The sequence below is a fragment of the Nyctereutes procyonoides genome, unplaced genomic scaffold (assembly GCF_905146905.1).
Source record: "Nyctereutes procyonoides isolate TBG_1078 unplaced genomic scaffold, NYPRO_anot_genome, whole genome shotgun sequence".
Taxonomy (NCBI): domain Eukaryota; kingdom Metazoa; phylum Chordata; class Mammalia; order Carnivora; family Canidae; genus Nyctereutes; species Nyctereutes procyonoides.
In genome coordinates, this window is record NW_026575082.1 from 5,958,832 (window position 1) to 5,982,305 (window position 23,474).

The following is a 23,474-nucleotide window of genomic DNA, read 5'->3' on the forward strand; positions in this document are numbered from 1 at the left end:
TCCGTGCTTGCGCTTCTCGCCCGCGCTTGGGGCGCAGCTGGGAAACCCGCGCGTCTCCCCAGGTCGTTAGAGCTCAGAGTAGGCATTTTAATAAACAAGCGCGAGTGCCAATGCGCTCCGGGAGCCTCGAGGTTCAGAGGAGCAGACACACAAACCCAGGCGGAGGCGCCTCTTTTAATCCCTGCCGAAATCTGACATTTCCCAAACTGGAGATTCCGGAACCGCAGCCTTCAAGCCATTAAAATCCCAAGCTTTTTCGCTCCATTCCAGTCCTTTTTATTTTTTATTTCATTTCATTTCATTTCATTTTATTTTTATTTATTTATTTATTTATTTATTTATTTATTTATTTATTTATTTATTTTTTTAAGAAAACAGCTCTACCCCCTAATTATGAAAGTAGTTGCGCTATTAAGGATTAAGACTTGGAGGGAATTTGGAAAAGGAAAGAAAGAATCGAAAAGAAGAGGCGCGACCGGCGCGCTGAGGGTGCCTCATTAGTAAAAGCGAGGCGTCTGGGAGGATTTCGCTCTGGGTGTCTGGGTGAGAGCCGGACCTGGGCGGCGCAGGGTGCGGCGGGGGTGCGGGAGCGGGGAGCGGGCGCCGAGCCCGGGAGGGGGCAGTGCGCCGAGTCCTCCGGGCGATCGCGATGGCTGTGCCGTCTGGAGACGCGAGGAGAGGCTGGGACTGAGGGGCCCCGGCGGGCAGAGCCGGGCTGCGGGCGCGCGGGGCGCGCGGGGCGCGAGGGGCCCCCCTCGGCTGCGGGCCCGGGGTGCGCCGCAGCACCGGCGCGGTGCCTGGGACCTAACGGGTGCGAGGCGCGGGGCGCGGCGCGGCGCGGCGCGGGGCGCGAGGGTCCGAGGAGCTGCGGGCACGGGGCGCCGCGCGTGGGGGAGCGGGACGACCGGCGCGGCGATGCTGGGCGCGGGGCCCCGGGGTGCGCGGCGCGGGGCGGACCCGGAGCGGGCGCGGGCCGTCGCGGGAAAGGGGCAGGGCGGGGCGGCGCGGTTATTGGCCAGGCGCGGGGAGAAGGGCTGCGCTCCGAGTCTCCTCCCGCCAGCGGCCGCTCCTCTTCTTTAAGCAGAACAACTTCGCGGACAGCGCGGCTCGCTCACCATGGATGTTCCAGGTAACCGCAACCCGAGCCTGCCCCCCGCGCCCGCGCCTTGATTGCATCCAGGCGTCTTATTTTAACGAGGACCTTGGAGAGCCGCGCTCCGGGGAGGGCGCGCGCGCGGGGGTGGCGGCAGCATTTTGTGCCGGGGCCGGGGAGAGGCTGCGCCCGGAGAAACAACTTCTGTCTTGTTAGGTAGCGAGACTGCTGGAGGAGTTGTAGGGGGCCGTGGGCGGTGAGGGGAGAGCTTCTGTGCGGTTCGTGGCTCGGCTGGGTGCCGCAACGACCGGCCCAGCTGGCGGGAGAGGAGAGGGCCGCGGACAAGTGCGAATGCGCGCTCAAGTCGGCGGAACGCCCGGGGCCGCCTCCCGGGCCGGAGAGGAGGGCTCCGAGTCTAGGAACAAAAGCTGCGCCGTGAAGCAAGCCCGGGACGCCCCGAGGTGCGATCCGCGGGTCCTGCGCGGGGCCGAGCGATCCGAGGGGCTCCTCCAAGGGCGCTCGCTGCCGGCTGCGGGGACCTTGGAAGTGGGTGTTCGGGTTTTAGAATCTCTCTCTCTCCCTCTCTCTTTTTTTTTTTTTTTCATTTTTTACCTCTTACTCACCCTAAGGAGCTTCCTTGGGATTTGATCTTGGGGCGGAAAATGGATACGATCTTAACTAAGTGGACTGCTTAAAAAAAAAAAAAAAAAAAAATCTCCGGGATGGAAACACAGAGGATGAAAGGGAAAGCAGATAAAGGAAAAAAAAAAAAAGGTTTCTTGGTGTGGCTTTCAAGAAAATGCCGCTAAAACGGAAGCGATAAGCCTTCAGTAGTTTCTTTCTTTGCCGGCATCTCAGCCCCTCTCCGCCTTTGCAGAAGGGGCTGGGGGTGGCGCTGCCGGCGTCCCTGAGGTCACCGACCGCTGTCGAGCTTCCGCCGAGGCCCCGCAGAAGCCCGGGCCCCTCTCCCTGACCGCACCCCCGGCGCGCGCCGCCCCGGAGCCCTCGGGGATGCCCTGCCCCGCGCGCCGGGGGCTTCCTCGGACCTGTTGTGCCCACCGGGGAGGGGGGGGCGTGTGCGGGACTAAGAGGGTGGCCGCCAGGGAGAGGGGCCCCTGCGCTGCAGGCACCTGCTCCCCGTGCCCCCTCCCCCCACAGCGTCGCTCCCAGTCTAAGGGTTCGGGTTCTTTGCCCTGACAGGTCCGCTGGCGCCTGCCTTCTGAGGACGACCCTGGCCTTGACCGTCAGAGCGAGGGACCGAGGCCAAAGGAGGCGTCCCCAGGCCCCGCGCAGCCCTGCGCGCCCTCCCGCGCTCGCCCGGCCGCTGCCCGCCGTCGCCCCCGCGCGCCGCCCCCCGCAGCCCGGATGCCGGCGCCCGGCCGGGGCCCCCGCGGGCCGCCGCTGACCATGCCCGGGCGCCGGGGGGCGCTGCGCGAGCCGGCGGGCTGCGGCTCCTGCCTGGGGGCGGCGCTGGCGCTGGCGCTGCTGCTGCTGCTGCTGCCGGCCGGCTGCCCGGTGCGGGCGCAGAACGACACGGAGCCCATCGTGCTGGAGGGCAAGTGCCTGGTGGTGTGCGACTCGAGCCCGTCGGCCGACGGCGCCGTCACCTCCTCCCTGGGCATCTCCGTGCGCTCCGGCAGCGCCAAGGTGGCCTTCTCCGCCACGCGGAGCACCAACCACGAGCCGTCCGAGATGAGCAACCGCACCATGACCATCTACTTCGACCAGGTCAGCCGGCGGCCTGCCAGCTCGCCTCCGCCCGGGGTGGAGGGGTGGAGGGGTGGAGGGCCCGGGACTTCCCGGCTCCCCCGCCTCTCGGCCCTGCCCTGCCCTGCCCTGCCCTGCCCTTCTTTTTTCCCCCTTCCGAGGAAGCAAGCTCTGCTTCCCATTGCCCTTTTTCACACTGTGGCTCCTCTAGAACTGGCAGCCCCATTGGCACTTGGATGACCGACAGTCCTTTAAGGCTCAGGGATCTGAAGTGCAGCCCCTCACCCGAGGAAATTGAACATCTTACTTTTCGCTGGGATGGGGGCTGCCGGGTGTGGTGGGTGGGCTTCAGTCATCCAGGGGGCCGGCTCGGGACTGAGTGCTTTGAAAGCACACCCCAAAAGGGAGTTTTCCAAAGGTCTCAGCCAACGGTCAGAAAATATGTGTCTACTGCTTATTGTGGAACGGACTGGGGAAGAGGTGCTTATCTTCGAGAAAAAATAAGTCAGGGAGAGTGTGGGGGCAATAGCAGGGATGGTTATCTAAATACAAGGCAAAACAGAGTGAGATCATATAAATGCAATAGGTAGTAAATACAATATCTACAGTGTAGTGTACAAATATGTACAGCACATAAAATAGTGTATGTAGTGTGGTCATACAGATTGAAAATAAAAACAAAATAAGGATCAATGACTTAAGTTGCCCTACGTCACTTAACTTCCCTCACTTTGCTCAAAGCAGAAGGGTCCATAAATGATCAGACCTTGGCAATCCCTTCTCTGGGGTATTGGGCTCAGGACTGGCGGTAGTGACTTTCCTCTTGTGCCCTCCCGTCTTGGTTTCTGTTGTTTTTCAGAAACAAGTTGAAAACATTATTGTGGTTCCCAAACTTTACCCGGGCTCTTCCTTTTGCCAAAATAATTTCCACTAAAGCCCCGGGTACTGGGCTCACTGGCCACACTTAATTGACTTCCCTTCTGTTAACCAGTTCTTACACCTCAGTGATGGTAAACTTCCAACACACCCTTGCCTTTTTTTAGACCAGAGGCTTAATTTATTTTAATCCTTGCTATGGATTACCTACTTTGAAGTTTTGACCATTTTTTTTGAGGGGGGGGGATCTCTTTTTCATCTGTTTTTAAAGAACTTTTTTTTAAAAAATGAAATTACTGATTTTAATGATATCCAAATAAAGCAGACAACAAAATAGGTATTTGCTATTTACTCTATTCTTTACCTTATTATTAGTCACCTCCCGTCATTTCACTTGGGTGTCAAGAGAACTCTGTGATGAGGGCAAGATAAGTTGTAGTAAGATTCTAATTTTATAGATGAGCTAACTATGGCAGGGCGGGTAAAATGCTATTTCCCTGGTTTCCCAGTTAGGGAGTAAGCGAAACCTGCTCCTTGGGTGTTCTTTCATCCACAGCAGGGCCCAAAATTTACCAGTTTCCGGAATTTAAAACTGATGGGAAAGAGCTGTGGTAGTTGAGTTGGAAGAGGCAGCTCCGAGGGCTTGGATGGAGAGTGCTTTATTCTTTTTTAAAGCATCCTAAGGCCGACTGAGAGCATGGGCTTGAAGAGACGGAGTGCAGGCATTGTGCAGCGAGCCGTCCTGAACAATAGAGCCCTGAGCGTCTGTGCTGAGCCCTGCAGGCGAGGGGGACTGAAGTAGTGCCCCGGCCTCCCTTGCAGAAGCTGGTGCCGGTTTCTTTCCCTGAGTGGTGACAGCAGTTGTCACGGGCAGGCCGCATGTTGCAGTGGGGATCGCGTGTCATTCATCTGCTGTGATGAGTGTGTGAGGAGTAACTGCAAGAGGTATCCGGTTGAAATTTATTTTCTGAGCAGATGATGGGATCCCTAGTCTGGGGTTCTGTTGTTGCTGGCTGTTGGCTTTAAAAAGCCCAGCACACCAGGCGGGCCGTGTTAGTATTTTAATTGAGTGTGTGCATTTGTGTGTGAGAAGAGGTGGGGACGGGATCCAGACGGGGTGACCAAACTCCGCCTTACACACCTGAAAAGGAATTGAGCCATAATAAGGGATCCTCCACGCTTCAAATTCTGCTCTTGACATTGTAACGCTCGCATCCCCCTTTCATTTGAGGGGGGAAAAAAATGAAAAAAATCATCGGCAGGGGCACGTGACCTCACATCGTCTGGCTAATTTTGTCATTATTCTTGCATGCTCCTGGAGTTGGAGCTTAGGGTATCCAACTGCTGTCTCCACTCCCTTCATTTATTCAAGCTTATTTGCATGACGTCATAGCTCAGCAGAGGGAGCAAGCACAGTGCTTAGAGCCAAGTGAAGGAGACAGGTGCAGCCAGTGCTTACCCACCCCAACTTTGCACTCTGTCCCTGCCCTTGAGCACCTACTGTGTGCCACCAGGGAAGGTGCCAGGGGCTGGGGATACACGGGGACAGGAACCTCACCCAGCTTATCCTCTCCCGGAACATGTGAAATGCCAAGGTTGAGCTGATGTAAATTATTTCCCTGAATTGGCTTCTTACCCCAAGGTCTACTTCTCCTGGTTCAGCATGGCGTGGCACCCTAGTTGTGAAACTAAACTTGATGTGGAAGTCCCTGGAATCCCACAGACCAGTTTCGTTTGCTTACTGACCTCATTGTCTTCCTTTCCCTCTGCCTTGCCCTCAGACTGCAAAATTGGCATCTGCTTTTTACAATGTGTAAATAAAATACACTTCACAAAAATCTTTATTGATTATGGTCCATTAGGATTCTTCTAAAAATCCCTTTCTGGTGTAGGGTATTTTGGCACCAGCTCCCACCCTCCCGCCCTACACCCCCACCACCACCCCCAGGGCAGCCTTGGCTCACTGCCTGGGTGCCTCTTGCTGCTGCTGCTGTGCAGGCCCTGGAGGAACCGGTGGCGTTGGTTCTGCAGGCCTGAGCACAACAGATGCAGAGGAGGGACTTGCTATGTTTGTGTCGTATTCCCTCTTCTTTTTCAGGTATTAGTAAATATTGGCAACCATTTCGATCTCGCCTCCAGTATTTTTGTAGCACCGAGGAAAGGGATTTATAGCTTCAGCTTCCACGTGGTCAAAGTGTACAACAGACAAACCATCCAGGTGGGTCGCTGTGAAACCATGGGGACCGTTGCAGTTCCGATGGCCAGTGCCCTACGGCTCCAGGTCCCATCCTACTGTCTGGGAATCTGGGCCAGCCAAGGTGGGGGCGTTGCTGAGCAGGGGCCCACAGCATCTTTGGGGCCAGGCCCTCTGGCGTGGCTCCGCGGAAAGGGCAGAGCGTGTGGGTTCGGGGCAGAAGAGGACAAACAGGTGCACGTGGGGTCCTGTGTGGTCCACTGAGCTTTGCCCTCTGCCCTGCAGGTCAGTTTAATGCAGAACGGCTACCCCGTGATCTCAGCGTTTGCAGGTGACCAGGACGTTACCAGAGAAGCTGCCAGCAATGGTGTCCTGCTGCTGATGGAAAGAGAGGACAAAGTACATCTCAAGCTAGAGAGAGGCAACCTCATGGGTGGCTGGAAGTACTCCACGTTCTCGGGCTTTTTGGTGTTTCCTCTATAAACGCAGTGGCCCCAGGCGGCGGGCAAGTTGCCATCTGGACCCGGGCGTCCGCCCTTCCTAGACACCCTGGACTCGCCAGAATAGGACCACTTGTTTCCAACCTCTGTCGGACTGTCGAGGTAGAAGAATGATTTCTTTCCAAATCTCCAGCATTTTCTTTGAATATTGACCATTCCTCGGGAACCTGGCTTCTAATTAGTTTTAGACGACAAGGTCTTAAGGAGACATGAAATGATCGATTTGAGCAATTTGTACCTGTGATTGTGAAGTCAATATTGGATTTTATTGTCGGGACCATTGACTTTTCTTCTTTTGTTTGTACGTTGTATCGCGGCCCCAACGCCAGGAGGGCGGCCGACCCTGGGGCCGGATTGCAGGCCTCAGGCGGGACTCAGAGCAAGAGCCCTGCGAATCACCACCTGCCCGAGAGTCCTCGAAATGTGTTCTTTATGTGTCTGTTCAGCCTTAAGGAAAAGAATGGCTTCACTCTCATTCTGTATTTTTCCCCCCGGGTGGACGGGAGGCCTCGGGAGGGGGAAGGGGACATTGTGAATCTGTCAAGAAGTGCTTTATCTGGAGAAGCAAATTTTGCACGATTGGACTGCGACTTTTGCTTTGTATTGTGTGTGTGTGTGTGTGTGTGTGTGTACGCGTGAGTGTGTGTGTGTGTGTGTGTGTGTGGTTCTCTGTTTTTAGTTTTTGCTTTGTTTTTCCTGGAAGAGCTTTACCTTTCTTTCCACGTTCAGCTCTCCCTCCTTACCCCTCCTTCTTCTATGTTTCTGTGCTGGGACGGGGGAGAGAAATGTATGCTGAATTCCTGAATGAGACCAAACCAAACCAAACAAAAAACGCCGATGTATTTTGTTTTGGTTGAGACCAGAACAAACAGAAGGTACCTGTAGATCAAAGTCCAAATAACAGATGGACAATTCTGCTTATCCTTTCAAAGAGATTCTCTCAGATGCACCGTTAGAACTAACAAGCTGGATTTTTTTTTTTTTTTAACGCTCTGGAATACTCTAAGAACTTGATATTCCTGGGTGGCTTTGAATCACGTAAGATGAGAATGGAAGCGGTAATGACCAAGTCTCTGAAACACACGCTTTCTCGGCCCAGCGCACCTGGGTCTGCCCAGCAGCCTGTTGTCATCTGTTTGCATCCGTGTCTGCGAGAGCACACCAGGCTCAGGTGCTTCAAAGCCCACAGGACCAGCTACTCTCCCTCAGGATCCTCCTCTGATCTGCCAAGGAAAGAGGTGTGTTGATGCTCCCTGCGAACACCTGGCAGGAAGCCACCTGGAAGTCACAGCAGTTACAGGTATTGGCAGAGGCACCCTGGGAGCAGTTTTCCAAATCCTTCTTGTTTTGGCCCCTTGTACAACAATAGTATTACAATACAGCTGGGAGCCGACGGGTGCAGGAATCATATGCCAAGGAAATGTCACTAATCCCAAAGCAATGGAAGAAGAGACCTCACAGCGGATGTTAATTTGTCCTTTGTGTAGCAATGTAACCAAAATATTGATGATAAAGAGTCATAATTTAAGATTCAGAATAAATGGGTTTGATGTCTGGCTTGCTCTTCTCCCTTCACATCGTCTCCCAACTCCCCCAGTGTGTGGAAGTAAAGGCCGCGGATCAAGGACTCGGGGAAAGGAAGCCCACACTGTGCCTCTTTAAAACACACACTCAAATGCACACCCCCATTTGCAGATCTAGCTGTGGGTCTCCATGGAAATTGCACACTTAGATACCTTTCGATCTATATCTGTATTTTTCACACGAAAAGATTTCAGGGGGAGATATTATGTGAAAAAAGACAGTATTCAAAAGGCTTTATGGATAGGCGATCTGCTTTCATCACATACAATCATTGATGTACAAGTTCCAATCCAATATTTCAATCAGAGAACATGGATATAAAGGAAACTGACATTTCAATACAGCATCAAGTGTTTCTAAGATACATGTGAGCATGGGGAAGCATTGGGTTCCATTTCCAAATAAATGCAGTGGGGATTATGAGAGTGAAAATAATATAGTTTGATGAAAAGTCTAAGTTTTTAATGGCCGTAAGTGGACAGCGTACGTAATACGATACAGAACTGAATTTGAATTAAAATGATATTATATTTTGTTAGGAAAAAAAATCAAGAAATATCAGCCAAAAAGCATTTGGGTTCATTGGCTCTGTGATTAGGTGACACACTTCTGAGCGTGAGCGTTGTTTATTAATGCCAATAATGCAAACAGGACGCTAGTGAATATTTTCCTTCTGTGTTTTACTGCTCTCAGTGAATTAGCCCTCTGTCCCTCCTTTATAAAACCTTCCGTTTGATTTCAGACAAGTAGCAAACTTCATTAGGGGAACGATACCGCACTTCAGAGACTGAAAAAAAAATATATGCGTATGTGCTATTTTTATCGCTTACTAATATGTAATGCACATATTTGTATTTACAGCTTTACCATGTCCAGGTTGTAATTTGGTTATGCCGTCTAATAAATAAGTTATTAAATTCATCATTCTAAAAGTAAGCATATTTCAGGAGTTTCTTTTATTTTAGGAAAAAAAAAACTTAATCCTGTTTATTCCACTCCTGCCTTTATTTATTTGTTTGTTTGTTTATTTCTATCTTGAGCTGGTTGCCAAACCCTACATTAGGGAGAAGCCACAATAGTAGTTCTTCTGAAGCTCTTTGTTGTCCACCCTCGCAGCTGCCTAAATTCTGTCTGGTTTAAGGATCTTTGAGGGAGATGAAGCTCTTGTGTGTGGTCTGCGGAAATATGTAGGTCAGATCAAAATGTGAAATATATTTTCCTTTATTTGGGGAGGAAAAGTGACATGTGCACTGTGTGCAGTCTGATGTGAGCATCCGTACCTCTGGGCTTCTGCTTCCCATCTGTGGGGTGAGGGCAGTAGCCCCCATATTTCCTGCCCAACTCACAAGGCAATGGTGAGAGTGCTCTGGGAAGCAAGGCACTGTGATCTGTGCTCTGGGAAGTGCAAGGCACTGTGATCATGGGAGACATTATGTGGCAGGAAGGGTGTTTCTGGAAAGTCGGATTGTTCCACGTGCGATTTATTAAACGTACCTAAAACGAACATCTGACAAGAGAACACTTTTATGTGACACTAAATTTCCATATTCCCCACTAGCTTATTAAAGCTGTAGCACCCTGGAAGTTTAATTCGAGTTTTAAGAATGATGATAATATGAACATGTCAAAATCTATACATTTTCCTATTAACTCAATTCTTGATTATGTTCTTTGACTGACCTACATGGCTGAGGCCTAGCTTTCTGTTCCAGTCTGTGATACCAGTATTTTAGAAAAATATACAACTATAGTGTTTTTAACACTAGGAAAAACTGAGTTATCAATATTTTGGCATTGTAATAGTAAGTTGGTCTAGCCACTAAATGTTAATCCTGCCAAGCTGCAAAGTGCTTTTAAAATAACACTTATTTTTTAACTAAAATATATTCTAATTTGAAACACAACACTGCTTCTACTCTAGGTCCTGAGAACCTGCATTTACTATCTGTAGTTCCTGAGTCCTTTTCGCATTCTAATATTTTTTTATTTACATACTCTTGTATAGTGAAATTATTTACATTTTTAAAGTTTGTGATTACCATGACCACTTGGAGCAAAGGAGAGAAAAGTCTTTTGGATATTTACATGAACACTCGTGGAATCTTGTAGAGTTTACATACTTACTTGTTTGGAAAAAAAATGTTTTTTACCAAAACCTAGGGATATCAAGCCTCAGAAGAGTTAGAAAAGACCTTTGCTGCATCTTTAATTTTATTTCTATTTCCTTACAATCTTATCAAGGAAACTGATATCAAATCACATACATGATAACTGTTACATACGTATCACTTGCCTGTAAATACGTGAACATACACACCTGTTTTCCCTGATGAATAAAAACAGATCATAGATTGACTACATTCTCCTGGACTCTGGTAATAGTTGAGAGGAGAATTTGTTGAATCACTTCATACAAACAAAACAAAAGCATGGTTTGCTCCAGCATGCCTCATATATAGCAAAAGGAACAAAGAATGTTCTGTCAATTTGTGTCCTCATGATTTTGCAATCTTTTATAAGGAAATAAATATTGCAATAAGATAATGTTGCTGTGAATAAATAGTTAATGTTTATATTTCTACAGCATAGGAAGTATATGGTAATCTAATGCACATGACTGAAAGGCTGTTACATTATATTTCAGGTGGTGTAAATAAATGATGGAACTCATAGAAGCAGGTTACACTGAATTATTCTCAAGATCTTTCTGTGCACTCTATAAAAACACTTGTAAAAAATGTAAAACTAGATTAACCATAGAACATGAGGTTTTGCCCTTTTACCTTGCTTATGTAGGAATTTACTTGTCAGTGGGACTCTATCTGAAGCCGACACTTTGCTATTAAAATGGGATATGACAAACATAGTTAACATGTGAGATCAAAGCCTTGTGCATTCTCATAAGACTCTTTAAATTAGTTTTCTTGGCATTTAAGGAGTAGGTGCAGCAAATATAATGAAGTAAGATAAAATACAATTTCCATTTGGTTTTATCATTTTATGTTTTTAGGGGGGTTTAGAATCTCTCTCTCTCTCTTTTTAATGAAAACACTCTGAAGATGTTAACTGATGATGGCCAAGTACATTAATCAAGTATATTTATGTATTTGCCTAGGCTTTTAAAACATAATTTTTGCAGGTAGATTTCGCCAAAAGGTGTATTTACTGCCTTTGCAGATGGAGCGCTACAATTCAGTCACATTTTGATATTTTAAATGTCTATGTCTTATACAGCTATCAATGAAGTGATTGGTCAGACCCGGTCCTCACCCATCCCTAAAAAAAAAAAAAAAAAAAAAAAGTCTTTTCAAAATCCCTTTTAGGTTGATCCAATGAATATAAACTTAAAAAAAAAAGTTCTGTGAGTTTGTATAATAATGTTACACCAAAATATGAATTCTAAGTAAATGAGCTTTCTTTCCATTCCCAAACCCAGTAGGGTAACTTGAAAGTTTTAAGGGCAAAAGCCGTGTGGCTTTACCTCCCACAGATAATAGGAGCTCTGTTTTATCTTCCTAAGTGGATTTTGCTGTGGATTTCCATCACCAGAATCACCTAAGTGTCTATAGCATCATAAATCATCATCTGCATCAGCTCGCCCACATACACTCACTGTGTAGTGTAAATGAGCTCCTTGACAACTTAATTTGGAAAAGAAATCTTCATTCCCTCTTCTTAATGCCCATGGCAGGACTCCCTGGGGTTAGAATGCTGCTTTGCACTGGAGCTATCCTAACAGAATGGAAGCTGCTTATTAATGAGCCACTACCAGTCTGCAACCTGACTAGCTATGCCTTAACTTTTATTATTGTGCCCTCATATTTTTCAGGAGTGCTCATTTCTCCTTTTGAATTTGTTTCAGGTGGCAAAACAAAACAACACAAAACAAAAGCCCTGTGTGAGTTGGAGAATGTTGACAATATATTTGGATGTGGAGCTAACACTTGAGTATTTTGCTTAAGTATATTTGCTCTTACTTAATTTATTTTGAAATGTTTCCATAAATCTCTTATGCTCTCAAAGTCCTGTCAGATATAGAGCATCCTAACATTTCCTTGACCTCATACTATAAATGAGCATTTATTGTGACTTTGGGTGCTTTGCTATGGAACTGGCTTCAGATAAGAGTAATATTTAAAATAGAATCAAATTAATGAGAAAAATTGGCAGATATTCCTTATTACTCAAATCCCTCATTTCCAATTTTTTAATGGATTTTTTTAAACAGTATTTTGCATGGATCTTAACGGTAACTATCGGCTTTAAAATTAACATTAAAATCAGTTTTATCTTTGAATTGCTAACATATCTTTTTTTTTTCAATCATGTAACTCTTAGGTCATAAGTGATACACTTTGAGAAGTCTATCACTGAATATAGGACATGAAAATGTGATGCCTTTTTCCCCCCGTATTCCCAAGCACCATGTTGGGATGTCATAGCATAGTTTTGTTCTGAAACTGTAAACTGTTTGTGGAGACATCAATTATATTGCTTATTAAAAGAAATTCACTCCTTTGAGATCAGGGTGTAAACGTTTCCTTTTCATTCCATAGCATTTACATATTGATGCTTAGGGGCCAGATAGTGTGCTTAAGGATGATGAGAGAAAAATAAAGACATACTTATTATGTACCAAGAGTTTACAGTCCTTGTCAAAAATACAGCCTGGAGAATATCCAGGTAAACGCATGCAAAACTCCTGGGTGGGCTGGGTGAGTGTAGGAGGAACCTTAGAAATCTGACTGCATGTTTACTAAAGTGAATAAGGTGATTTACATTTTTCACACACAAAGAGGAGAATGTTATTTGGGCATTGACATTGAACACTGAACACCGGTTAATCTTCCAACTAAAAGGTTCCCTGCAACCTCTCCTCCCACGCTGAATATGGTTGGGTATTTGGGCAGACATACGGCCAACTAACTAGAGCTCATGAACTAACCTTGAAAGTATTAAAGTCGGAAGGGACAGATATGGGGAATTTCCATTGTTTTAACACATGAAGGTTAGGATACAATAACCCTTTTTTACAGTTTTATTTCTGTTTGCCTTGTGTGGTGAATTGCTCGAGAAGACAGAAGGCATGCTAGAATTAGTCAAACCCTTCAGATCTAAAGCAAGATAAAAATAAGGCATGATGTCAAGTCCGTTCTGAACAGAGCTGGATGGAGGAGCATACCCAGCATTTTGGCACATTATACAAGATTATTAACTTAATGAATACAGGTCTAAACTAAGGCACACAAAAAATAAACGCGAGACCAGATTGAACAGGTCAAAACCATGAATTCTGTATTTTTTAATTATATAATCACAAAAATATGTGTGTTTGGGGGTGTGCAAATGTTGAATATAAACAAATATGTATAGTCAAAACTTACCCCTGTCACAATGCCTGCCCTGTACCAGCACTGAACACTTGCTTTCCTAGAAGGGGGAGGTGACGGATCCAGGTATCTTTGCCTGGGTTCATGGACTCACTTGTACCAACTTATCTCAATACTTCGGTCTGTTTCCTATTTTATTTCTTGTATGCAATCTTAGGAATCTATTTCTCCAGAAGGTGGATATTACATCTGGTCTCCCTGACAGACAGAGATTGAGAACTGTTGAGAATAATGAAGCCATCTGGTGCTATAAACCCAACAGAAAGCTATGATCAGTGGATCATGGCCTAATCTACTCTTCATCCATGGCATCTGAATTGCGTTGGCACAAAGGAGTGACAAGGGGCTGGATATTCCACAAGATTGTCACATCTTCCCAATCATTTAGCAGACAAAAGGCATGCATGCATCAGACTGTGATAATTAGGGAAGACTTATTCTCCCCTAAGGCCTATTACTTTTGATACTTAATCCCCCCACCTTTTTTTAGTGTCTCAAAGGATACTACTCCAGTGGATGTCATGCAATATTGACCTATAATTCTTACCAATTTCTGAGCATGTTCACTGGAAGAGATTATTTACTAAAATAAACTTTTCTTTTTAAATCAGTGAAGACTTGAAATGAACATAAAATCATTTTCTAAGATTTTTTTTCCCCCGGACTTGCAGAAACATTTGTTTCAGGAAAAAGTCCCCAATAGATGGTGCTGCTGCTGTGATTTAAACCATTGAATAATTAGTATGCAAAAAAGCACTAGAGAGAGGCCTCTGGGAATTCCCTTACATCAAGTTATAGAAAGACCAAAATGTGGCTTTAGTTTTGCTAAATGCAAATTGACATCATTGTATAATTTGAAGACTAGAAAGATTTTTTTTGATGTTTTGAGGTCAAGAAATTACTTTTAATCTCATTGTTCATATGGCAAATATCTTGGAAACAGCCACAAACAAAATTGAGTATCAGAAAAAAGTGAACTGAATGGCCTTCCAAGTTTCTTTGCCGTCCCTAATACTTCAAATATCTATTATTAATTAAAGTTCTAATATGAAGACTATAGTACAAATGAAAAATGGAGTCCTTCCTTCATATTTATGTGGGAAATTTGCAGATGCAGGATTCATACTGACCGAATGATGTCATCACTGCTGTTAATGATAAACCTTAATATATACAGTACCTTTACATGTACTGTGCACTGTGTTGAGTGCTTTATAGTTCTCTTTCCATTTAACTGTTATGATAGCTAACAGAGTGGGCACTGCCATTACCACCATTTTGCAGGTGATGGAGAATACAGTTTAAAGCAATTTGGTGATGTGATCAAGACCTCGGAGCAGATGAGTCACAGAGGTAGGAATCTGATGATGGGCTTTCTAACTTCAGAACCTATTCCTTTATCCATGGCATAACACCATATCTCAGAATGAAAGCTAAAGTAAGGAAAGGGTTTTCTTAAATAAGGTACCAATGTATACAATGATTCATCAAAAGTATTTGTATCACAGTCATCTCAATAAAACTCATTGTTTAAAAAAATGGGACGATTTAGCTTTGTGCTCTGCTTGATTGTAATCATAAGAGAAAAGTTACAACTGCTGCCATAGATTTACTGACCCTTTGGTATCAGAAACACAAAAGTTGGGCTCTCACTATTTACATGCCAAAAATCATAATGTGATCATTTTCTTCCCTTTGTCTTTTTTGCCAAAACTATCTGCAAAGATGGGACTGATATTGCACAAACATATAAATACAAATAGCTCATTTCCTCAACAATATTGTATATTTTATAAAGGAAACAGGTCAGTCATTAGAATTCTGGAGTAGAACCCGAGAAATCAAGTGTACAAAGTAAGTTATGCTTGAACTGAGCATCTTGCCTTCATGAAGTTTTCACCTTAACCTCTGGCAAGAGAAATCTCTTAGAATCTGGAATCGGGGTTCTTTAAGAGATTAGATCTCTTGCCCTAAAAGTGTAGTTAGCTTTAAAATTAAAACTAATCAGACAAAATTAAAGTAGATTTTAGAAATAGTAAATGTCATTTCATTGGATTAAGTGTCTTTACTATATTCTGATCAGAAGAAAATATATTTTAGGAAGTAGGTAATAATGAGGTAAAACAAAACATGTCACTAAATGTTTTTCTCTGATTTCTTTTTACTTTTTGGTGCTCCCTATTTTGTTTTTTATATAATTACATATTATATAAATACAAAATATTTATTTACATCCAATACTTGTTCATATACCATACATATGTATATTTATATAATATAAAATATTAGGAGCGACACATTCCCATTCAAAAAAATAAGGCAAAGTGTACCTTTAATGACTTTTTATTTGTTTATAATAAGAGTCTTAGTCTTGGTGATTAATGAAGCGCTATGTTTTAAGAGATGTTCACCTAGTATGTAACAGTATTTGTCTGGGGTCTTTGCTGGGCTCTGCCACTATATAGAAAACCTCAAAAATACCCTCCCTTACTTAATACAACAGAAAATAAGGTAGCTTAACTAGAAGTATAACAATTACACAAAGGTATGTTTTCCAGTGAGATAAGGGATTTAAAAAATAAAATCGCCAAAGAACATAAAATAAATGTAGATTTTGACAATTTAAGGTTCTTAAAGATATTGATAACTTTCTCTTGATTACTTGAGATGGTTTGGTGCAAATTACATATTATGAAGTTAAGCTTATTGGCCTAGAAGACCATTAATGCGATTGCATAATGGCACCACTGAAAAACACATAGTTGTGGTTTATTGATGGCATTTAGGCATCATAGAAGTTCATCCTGCTAACACTGGTGGTTATCCCTTTAGTTAGAAATCAAGGAAAGAATTCTCTATCATGATGCATCTTGCCAGGCTTTAGCCACAAAAGGTGATGAACCAGCTGGTGCTGCTACATTCCTGCTCTCTAGGGGCTTGTGGCATTTTCAAAACTTCCTGCTTAGTTTGGGAAAGTGCATTGTCTTCAGAGCACTAGTTTTCATTCCAAGGACATACATTCTGGAATTCAAATAACTCTTATTAGTCACAAATGTATCGAAAAAGTGTATCAGGGCATATTCATGGTAATTATGATGATATGGAGATTTAAATGTACACATGAAGAGGATGGATAGATAGATAGATAGATAGATAGATAGATAGATAGATAGATAAAGGCACCTTCCTGGGTTGCTCAGTCGATGAAACATCTGCCTTCAGCTCAGGTCATAATCTCATGGTCCTGGGATCAAGCCCCACATTGGGTCCCTGCTTAGTGAGAGTCTGCGTCTCCTTCTCCCTCTGCCTGCCTGCTCCCCCTGTTTGTGCTCTTTCTCTCTCTGTGTGTGTGTGTGTCAAATTAATGAGTAAAATCTTAAAAAAAAGATGGATAGATAGATATATAGATAACAGATAGGCAGTAGATAAAAAGCATGGCAGTAAGACATATAGAAAAACCCCTATATTTTTAACTTTTTTTAGGTTTTTGCTTTTGTCATACTTGCCTGACTTGCATGTGCTATAAAAGAACAGAAAAATAACTTTAGATGATGTCTAGCTTTGTTTAAAGTTATTACATGTCTGCGTGAAAATAGTTTTCAACATCTTTTTGGTTAGTTAAATCATAGATATCTGTTCATAATTTCTAAATAAGAGAACCTACTGAAGCATTCATTATTATGCCTGACACTTAAGTTTTTATGCTTTGGGCTTCTTATTTTCATATGACATAGAGAAGATAAATAGGTTTGAGTCTGTTAATAAACATGTTCTTTTTGCCACATTGAAAAGTCACACTATAAGAAAGCATATACTTACACAAATTGTGACACATGTGGTCCCAAAATGTGGGAGTCTGTTACAGAATTCACAACTACTTATTCCCTAGTTTCCTCTGTAAGAAAGGAAAGGTTACTAATGGTTAAACATTATAATCAATATGTGAACATAGCACTACTAGAAATAATTAGGGTGAAGGGAACAGCATTGTATGCAAAGCACGCACAGTATGTGGGATGTGGTTTCGGTATGGGAAAAGAGTGATTTTGTTCTAAAGTAAAAGGTGAAAATAAAGGACAAAAACTGAATGTATAAGAAAGTTATAAGCAGTTTGGGAAAAAAGAATTTAGAAAAAGGGACCTTATCTTGTGAGATCAAAGCTGGATAAGATTAGGTGGTTTTATTTATAAGTTTTTCTTTTTAAGAGTTTTGGTATTAATAGTGCATAACTGCCAAACTAGAATTTGGCTTTTTCTCTGTTAAAACAACAAAGCGTTCTTTGATTGCTGGTCTTCTCTCAATAAGAGATTATAACACTTTGGAGGTTATGTTGTTTGTTTGTTTGTTTGTTACCTATGTAAGTAATCCACCTAGGAGACCAAGATTCTTGTCTTACCTATGGTTTGTGTTGACTTCATTATGTTCTCAATTATTTAAGAGAATTGAATCTTCTCACTTTTGTAATGAGTAAAGTTTTTGTTTTGTTTTGTTTTTACAGTCATATTACTTTTTATGTTTACTTTTGAATTATTTTGTTGTTACTTTGATTAAACAGGTAGCTATTTTTTTTTAGACCTAGGATCTTATTTATTCAAGTTTTGACATTTTTAATAGTTTGCCTTCCCAAATAAAATTCTAAGTGAAATCTTTATAATCTCAAACATGCTTTGAGATTTCTCAGAGGGTCCCTGGAAAATCTCAAAGGATTTGTCTTTTCATCTTGCAAAAAAGGGTAATTAAATCTATTTGATATGTTCAATTCCATGAAAATTACTGTCAAATAGAAAGAGATGCTTAACCATCCCTAGGTTATATATATGTATGGGTAAGTGTAATTGACATAAATATTTCAGAAACTGTATGAAATTCTTAGAAATTTGCCCATGCCCTTGCTGTCCATGGTATGTCCCGGTATAATGCTATTCTGGTTATTATTTAAAAATGCTATATGCCACAGAAATAACCAAATTTCTGTGTCAAATGAATTCTCACCAGATATTTAACTATAGTCAAAGTCCTTTGTCATCCACAGATAGGTTTAGTTTTATTCTGATTCTTTTCCAAAAGTTTTGCGATCAGCTATAGCCCAGAATGCTTTGTCTTCTGTAAAGAGGGACTGTCTCAAAGACCCACAGGAAAAATGATGACAGATACTCTGGAGTAAAGACTTCTTATGATTTTGCTTCAGTCTACTTCAGACGGAGTTAGGATTTCCAGTGCTCTGGCAGAGAAGCTGACAAGTTCATAAAACTGCTAACCCGAGATCAAGCAGAACAAGAATTAATTACATGGCACTGAATTAAGTGATAAAGAATGATAATATTTTTTCACAGCTTTTGTATGGAACAGTGCTGACTCTTAAATGCTCTATTTTCTGAATATAAGGAGCCCTTTTTGCTTTTATCTTAAGCTATCGATAACATATAACACTTCAGTAGACAATACTTTTGAAAACATAAATGAAACATATGTTTTTTTTCTTCCTGTTTGATTCCTCCAGAATTTGGAAACTCTTACTGAATGTTCTAATTTTCATGGCAATATAATTATCTGCATAATTTCAATAGGAATCTGTTCTCTTTATAACAGGACATAATTAGAGAAAAAAATAAAAAGGTTATATACCCAAGGCTTTGACTGGCCTGTCATATTTGAGAATGACATGCATGGAATCAAATATGACCAGAAAGTTTAATGGAGCCAGCGCTCACAAAATCCTTTTGGAAAAACCAGCCTGGGGCCTGGCTTATATCTATCCTTATAGTGAGGAGTGGAATTTATTTCCCGGCAGGTTCAGGAACCTGAGGATATCATGGAGTCCCTCCAGAGGAAAGGAATTCACCTAAATCTGTAGGTACTGGAGATGAAGCCTGATGCTGAGGTCTTGGCTTGTCTTTCTAGCCAAGAGAGGCTTCCAAAGAGAGACAATCTCTCATAAAAAGTTCCAACAAAGCAAAATTAAAAATGCTCCGTGTGGTCAATTACCATTCTGTTACACTTATGCAAATATCAGGCCCAATCTAATGATATCAGACTTAGACGTGTAAACTTTGGTAATCTTTGATCAAAAACGGGGAGACTGCAGAGGACAGAGGATGGACTTGGTGACAGATTGGGGTGGGTTTGGGATGTGGTAAGTAGCAATATAATGTCTTGTATGATAGGATTAGGGAAATCAGCGATGAAGTGTGATTTGTATCTTGGTAAAATCTATTCTTCTTAGTTAAAACCTTTTACACTTCAGATATTGTTAAGCTCTGATTTGAAACAGAGGCATCTCTAATAGGTGGCAAATCTGTTTATAGTGTGACTTTCAGGGAGTTGAGGGTAGGACGCTTTATCTCTGCTTTCCTCCATGAGGCATTCTAAGTGAACAAATTTTACCTGTCAAGGCTGGTTCATTTTAAATTAATATGTACGGTTAGTAGGTCTTGTTATTTTGCATCTAACTAAACAGGATTTTAGGTCCAAAACATAAAACTGAATCTGCTACAATGCCGACTTAATATTCCTTGTCAGATCTAATTTGATGCTTGAACCACTGATTCATGGTACTGGTTGTGATTCCCAATCCTGGAACTAGAGAACTATAAAATATCGTGAGATAGATTTCCAGAAAACCCCTACGAACATATTCAGGAGTCATATGGGGGATAAAGTTTATTTACAGCATGAAAATGCTCTTTAAATCTTAATTGTAATAGTCATGCCTGTGGGTTTCTTTCATGTTTGTTAGATTCTGCCCCTTGTTTCAGACTCTACCTAAAACACACTCATGTAAAAGCCAAGAGTTAAATCTCAGCAAGTTTGTTTCATCAGCATCTCTATTAGAACTCTGTCTGTCACTCAGGGGCTAATCAATATTACTAATGAAAATGACTAGCATGTATTAAAAGCTTGCCAGGTAGCAGGTGCCATTCTAAGTGTTCACTGTGCATTATATCTTGTTATGAGCCAGGTTCTACCACTTTCTCCGATCTGTTGCAGGACAAACTGAAGCAGAGGTTAGCCAACTTGCTCGTGATAACACTGCCCGCCACCCCAGCCAAGGGCTGAGTCTAGACTGACTGGCTCAGGATCCATATGACTATGGATTATGGCATCAGACTGTGTTGGGAGCTGGCCTCAGAAAATTTCAGTAAGGGCTGAAAGCTCCTTTCCCTAATTGATTATTGTGGCCAGATGCCTATCTTGCAAAAGTTTTCCTTTTCACTCCGTAAATCAATTATTCATTACATTTGTAAGTTAAATATACCTGAGGTTAAAATTTATTTATGAATTTAATAATATTTTTTGGCCAAGTATAAAATGCCAAATTAAATAGCAGCATAGCAGCACTGAAGTGCTTAACTTGATGGCTTAATATATTTGCCAACCAGGCTCAAATCATTTATTTATTTACACTGGGGTAAGATGATGACATAAATAGTCACAATTCATGAAGCATGTGGTTTGGGGGGACTTTGCTAAGCAGATAGGTAACCGCCACTCTGTACAGTGTTAGGACACTAAGAGGCATAGGTTCCCAGAAGAACAATAGTCCTCCCTGCGTGGGGGGGGAGGGCGGGGGTGCTTCCCAGGGAGATGATGTTTAAGCTCCGGTGAAGGTTGAGAAGAATGGGTAAGATTTAATCAGCACAGCCTCCCTGAGGAGGAGGGCTGGAGAAGACACAAGAAGTAAGAAAAAAAACCATGAAAAATGAAGAGGAATTTGCAATTGAGCTTAAAGATGAATTCTTCACAGCTTTAAGAATTAAAGTGTTATGATCAAATCAAAATCACTCTAATGAAGCTGTTACAACATGAATATAAAAACTTAGAGTTTGGAGAAACTGATTTATGGAATGTTGCCATTTAACATTTTCTGCTCTCCATCGTCCCTTGTAAAAATGCACGCGGCAGTGTCAAAGCTGAACACTGATTAGTTGTGGAGTCACAAAAGACGTGCCCGAGATCCATTCATTTGGTTCCAGCCTGTCATAATTCCCCACCTGCAGCATATGTAGTTTTCAAAGAAAAATATAGCAGTCTCATGAAAAGTTCAACTTTAGTCTGATTTCTAAGACAGTTTGGAGGTCAAAACATAAGCCGTGTTTTTCCGAGACAAACGTGTGATACACCTTTGTTGGTCGTATTTTGGTTTATATGTTTGATTTTTGTTGGTCTTTTAACAACATGTTGTTAACATGTTAACATGTTGGTCTTTTGTTGGTCTTAAAGAATTTTGAACATTTTTTCCATTTTTTTTATTAAAACATAATTTACATATAGTAAAGCCCATTCTTTTAAGTTACAGTTCTCAGTTACGGAATCTAAACTCCACCAGCCCCAGTCGAGACACAGAGCGATGTCATCACTCCCATGGATTCCCACCTGCCTCCCACGAGCAGCCTTTCCTTCCCTGCCCGACCTCTAGAACCCACTGATCTTTTCAGCTTTAGAGTTGAGCCTTTTCTAAAATACCATAGGAATGGAATCTTATGGCATGTACTTTCCTGTGTCCAGCTTCTTCCATTCCGTGTAACACATTGAAGATTTTATATTTTTGTGTCTATCTGTGTGCATTCCTTCTAATTGCTGAACAGTTCTTTATTTTTTTTTAATTTTTATTTTATTTTATTTACCAATTACCAAGAGGACCACTATAAACATTCATGAGCAGGTTTTGTTTAAACACAGGTTTTTGTTACATTTGTGTAAGGACCTGGGACAGTGATGGCTCACACTTTTGGTAGTGTATTTAAGAAATTTTGTCTTCTCCAAGGGCTCAAATTTTTCTCCTTTTGATTCCCCTGGGTCATTTATAGTTTATGGGTTTCATTTAGGAGTAAGCGTGCTCTAGAAAGCTAGACCATGTTGGCTCTCAAGAGTCAATTGTTAAAACCATAAAATTTTGTGAATTTTCCAACGAATACAGTCAACTGAAGATAAGCCATGTGTCAGTGTTGTTTATGCCATGAAAAGCAGCAAATGCAAAAATTTAAGGCTTTTTTTTTTTGCCCACAAAGTTGGTTGTTACACATTTATAAACATACCACCCTCTATGATCCACATTAAATTAAATGAAGTGTAGAGAGACCTAGGTGTTTATTTTGCTGCATATGAATATCCATAAATTCCTGCAGCATTTGTTGGAAAGACCATGTTTTCTTCACTTAATGTCTTTGGTACCGTGTTGAAAATCAATTGACTATGTATGTGGGAATCTCCTTCTAGAATCCCTCCTGTTTCATTCATCTGTGAGTCTAACCCATTTGGAGGACGACTACTGCTTTATGCCAGGTCCAGAAACGAAGAAGTGTGAATCATTACAATTCTTTCTGTCTTCATTTTTGAAATCATTTGACTATAGTAATTCCACTTTTTCCTTTCAATCCTGGTTTTAGCGTCAGGGACTTTAAAACTCTGTGCGTACACATGTTAAAGATTCTTAAGATCTTGGATAATTACTCTTTTATCACTTTGTAATGTCTGACTTTATTCCAGGCAGTGATCCTTGATAAGAAAACTAGTTTTATATTAAGATAGCTATTCCAGCTTTATTTCGATCACTGTTGGAATATAATATATACTTTTCTATTCTCTTATTTTTAACTTACATTTATGCCTCTACATAAAATGTGTGTGTGTGTGTATATATATGTATATATATATATATGTATATATATATATTTATTTTTTGTAGACAGTCTACAGTTGGGACATTTCCTACTTCCTCCCTCCCAAATTTATGATTTGTCTCTTAATTGGTGACTTTCAACCATTTACATCAATGGTATTATTAATATAGTTGACTTAAGTCAACTGATTACTGTTTTATTAATTTTAATTTTGTTTTCTAAAAATTTTATTTATTTGACACAGAGAGAGAAAGCACAACTGGGGAGGGGGAGAGGGAAAAGTAGACCCCCTACTGAAAAGAGATTCCCGACTCAGGGCTGGATTCCAGGACCCCGGGACCGTGACCAGAACCAAGGGCTGGATTTCAGGCCCCAGGGACGGTGACCTGAACCAAGGGAAGACACTTAATTGACTGCCCCCTTTCTTAGTGTTTTATATATATTTTATGTTTGTTTGTTTTTTTTCATTCATTTCTACCTTTGTTTTGGATTATTTTTAGGCATCATTTT

General features: G+C 42.2%; 1 protein-coding gene across 1 annotated transcript; it reads left to right on the forward strand.

Annotated features, from left to right (window-relative positions):
• The first annotated feature begins 2,458 nt into the window (after positions 1-2,458).
• Positions 2,459-8,890, forward strand: LOC129514435 (cerebellin-2). The gene is made up of 3 exons (XM_055332999.1): positions 2,459-2,821; positions 5,775-5,894; positions 6,156-8,890. The coding sequence occupies exons 1-3, from the start codon at positions 2,459-2,461 to the stop codon at positions 6,351-6,353; spliced, it is 681 nt and encodes a 226-aa protein (XP_055188974.1). The 3' UTR covers positions 6,354-8,890.
• Positions 8,891-23,474: the final 14,584 nt, after the last annotated feature.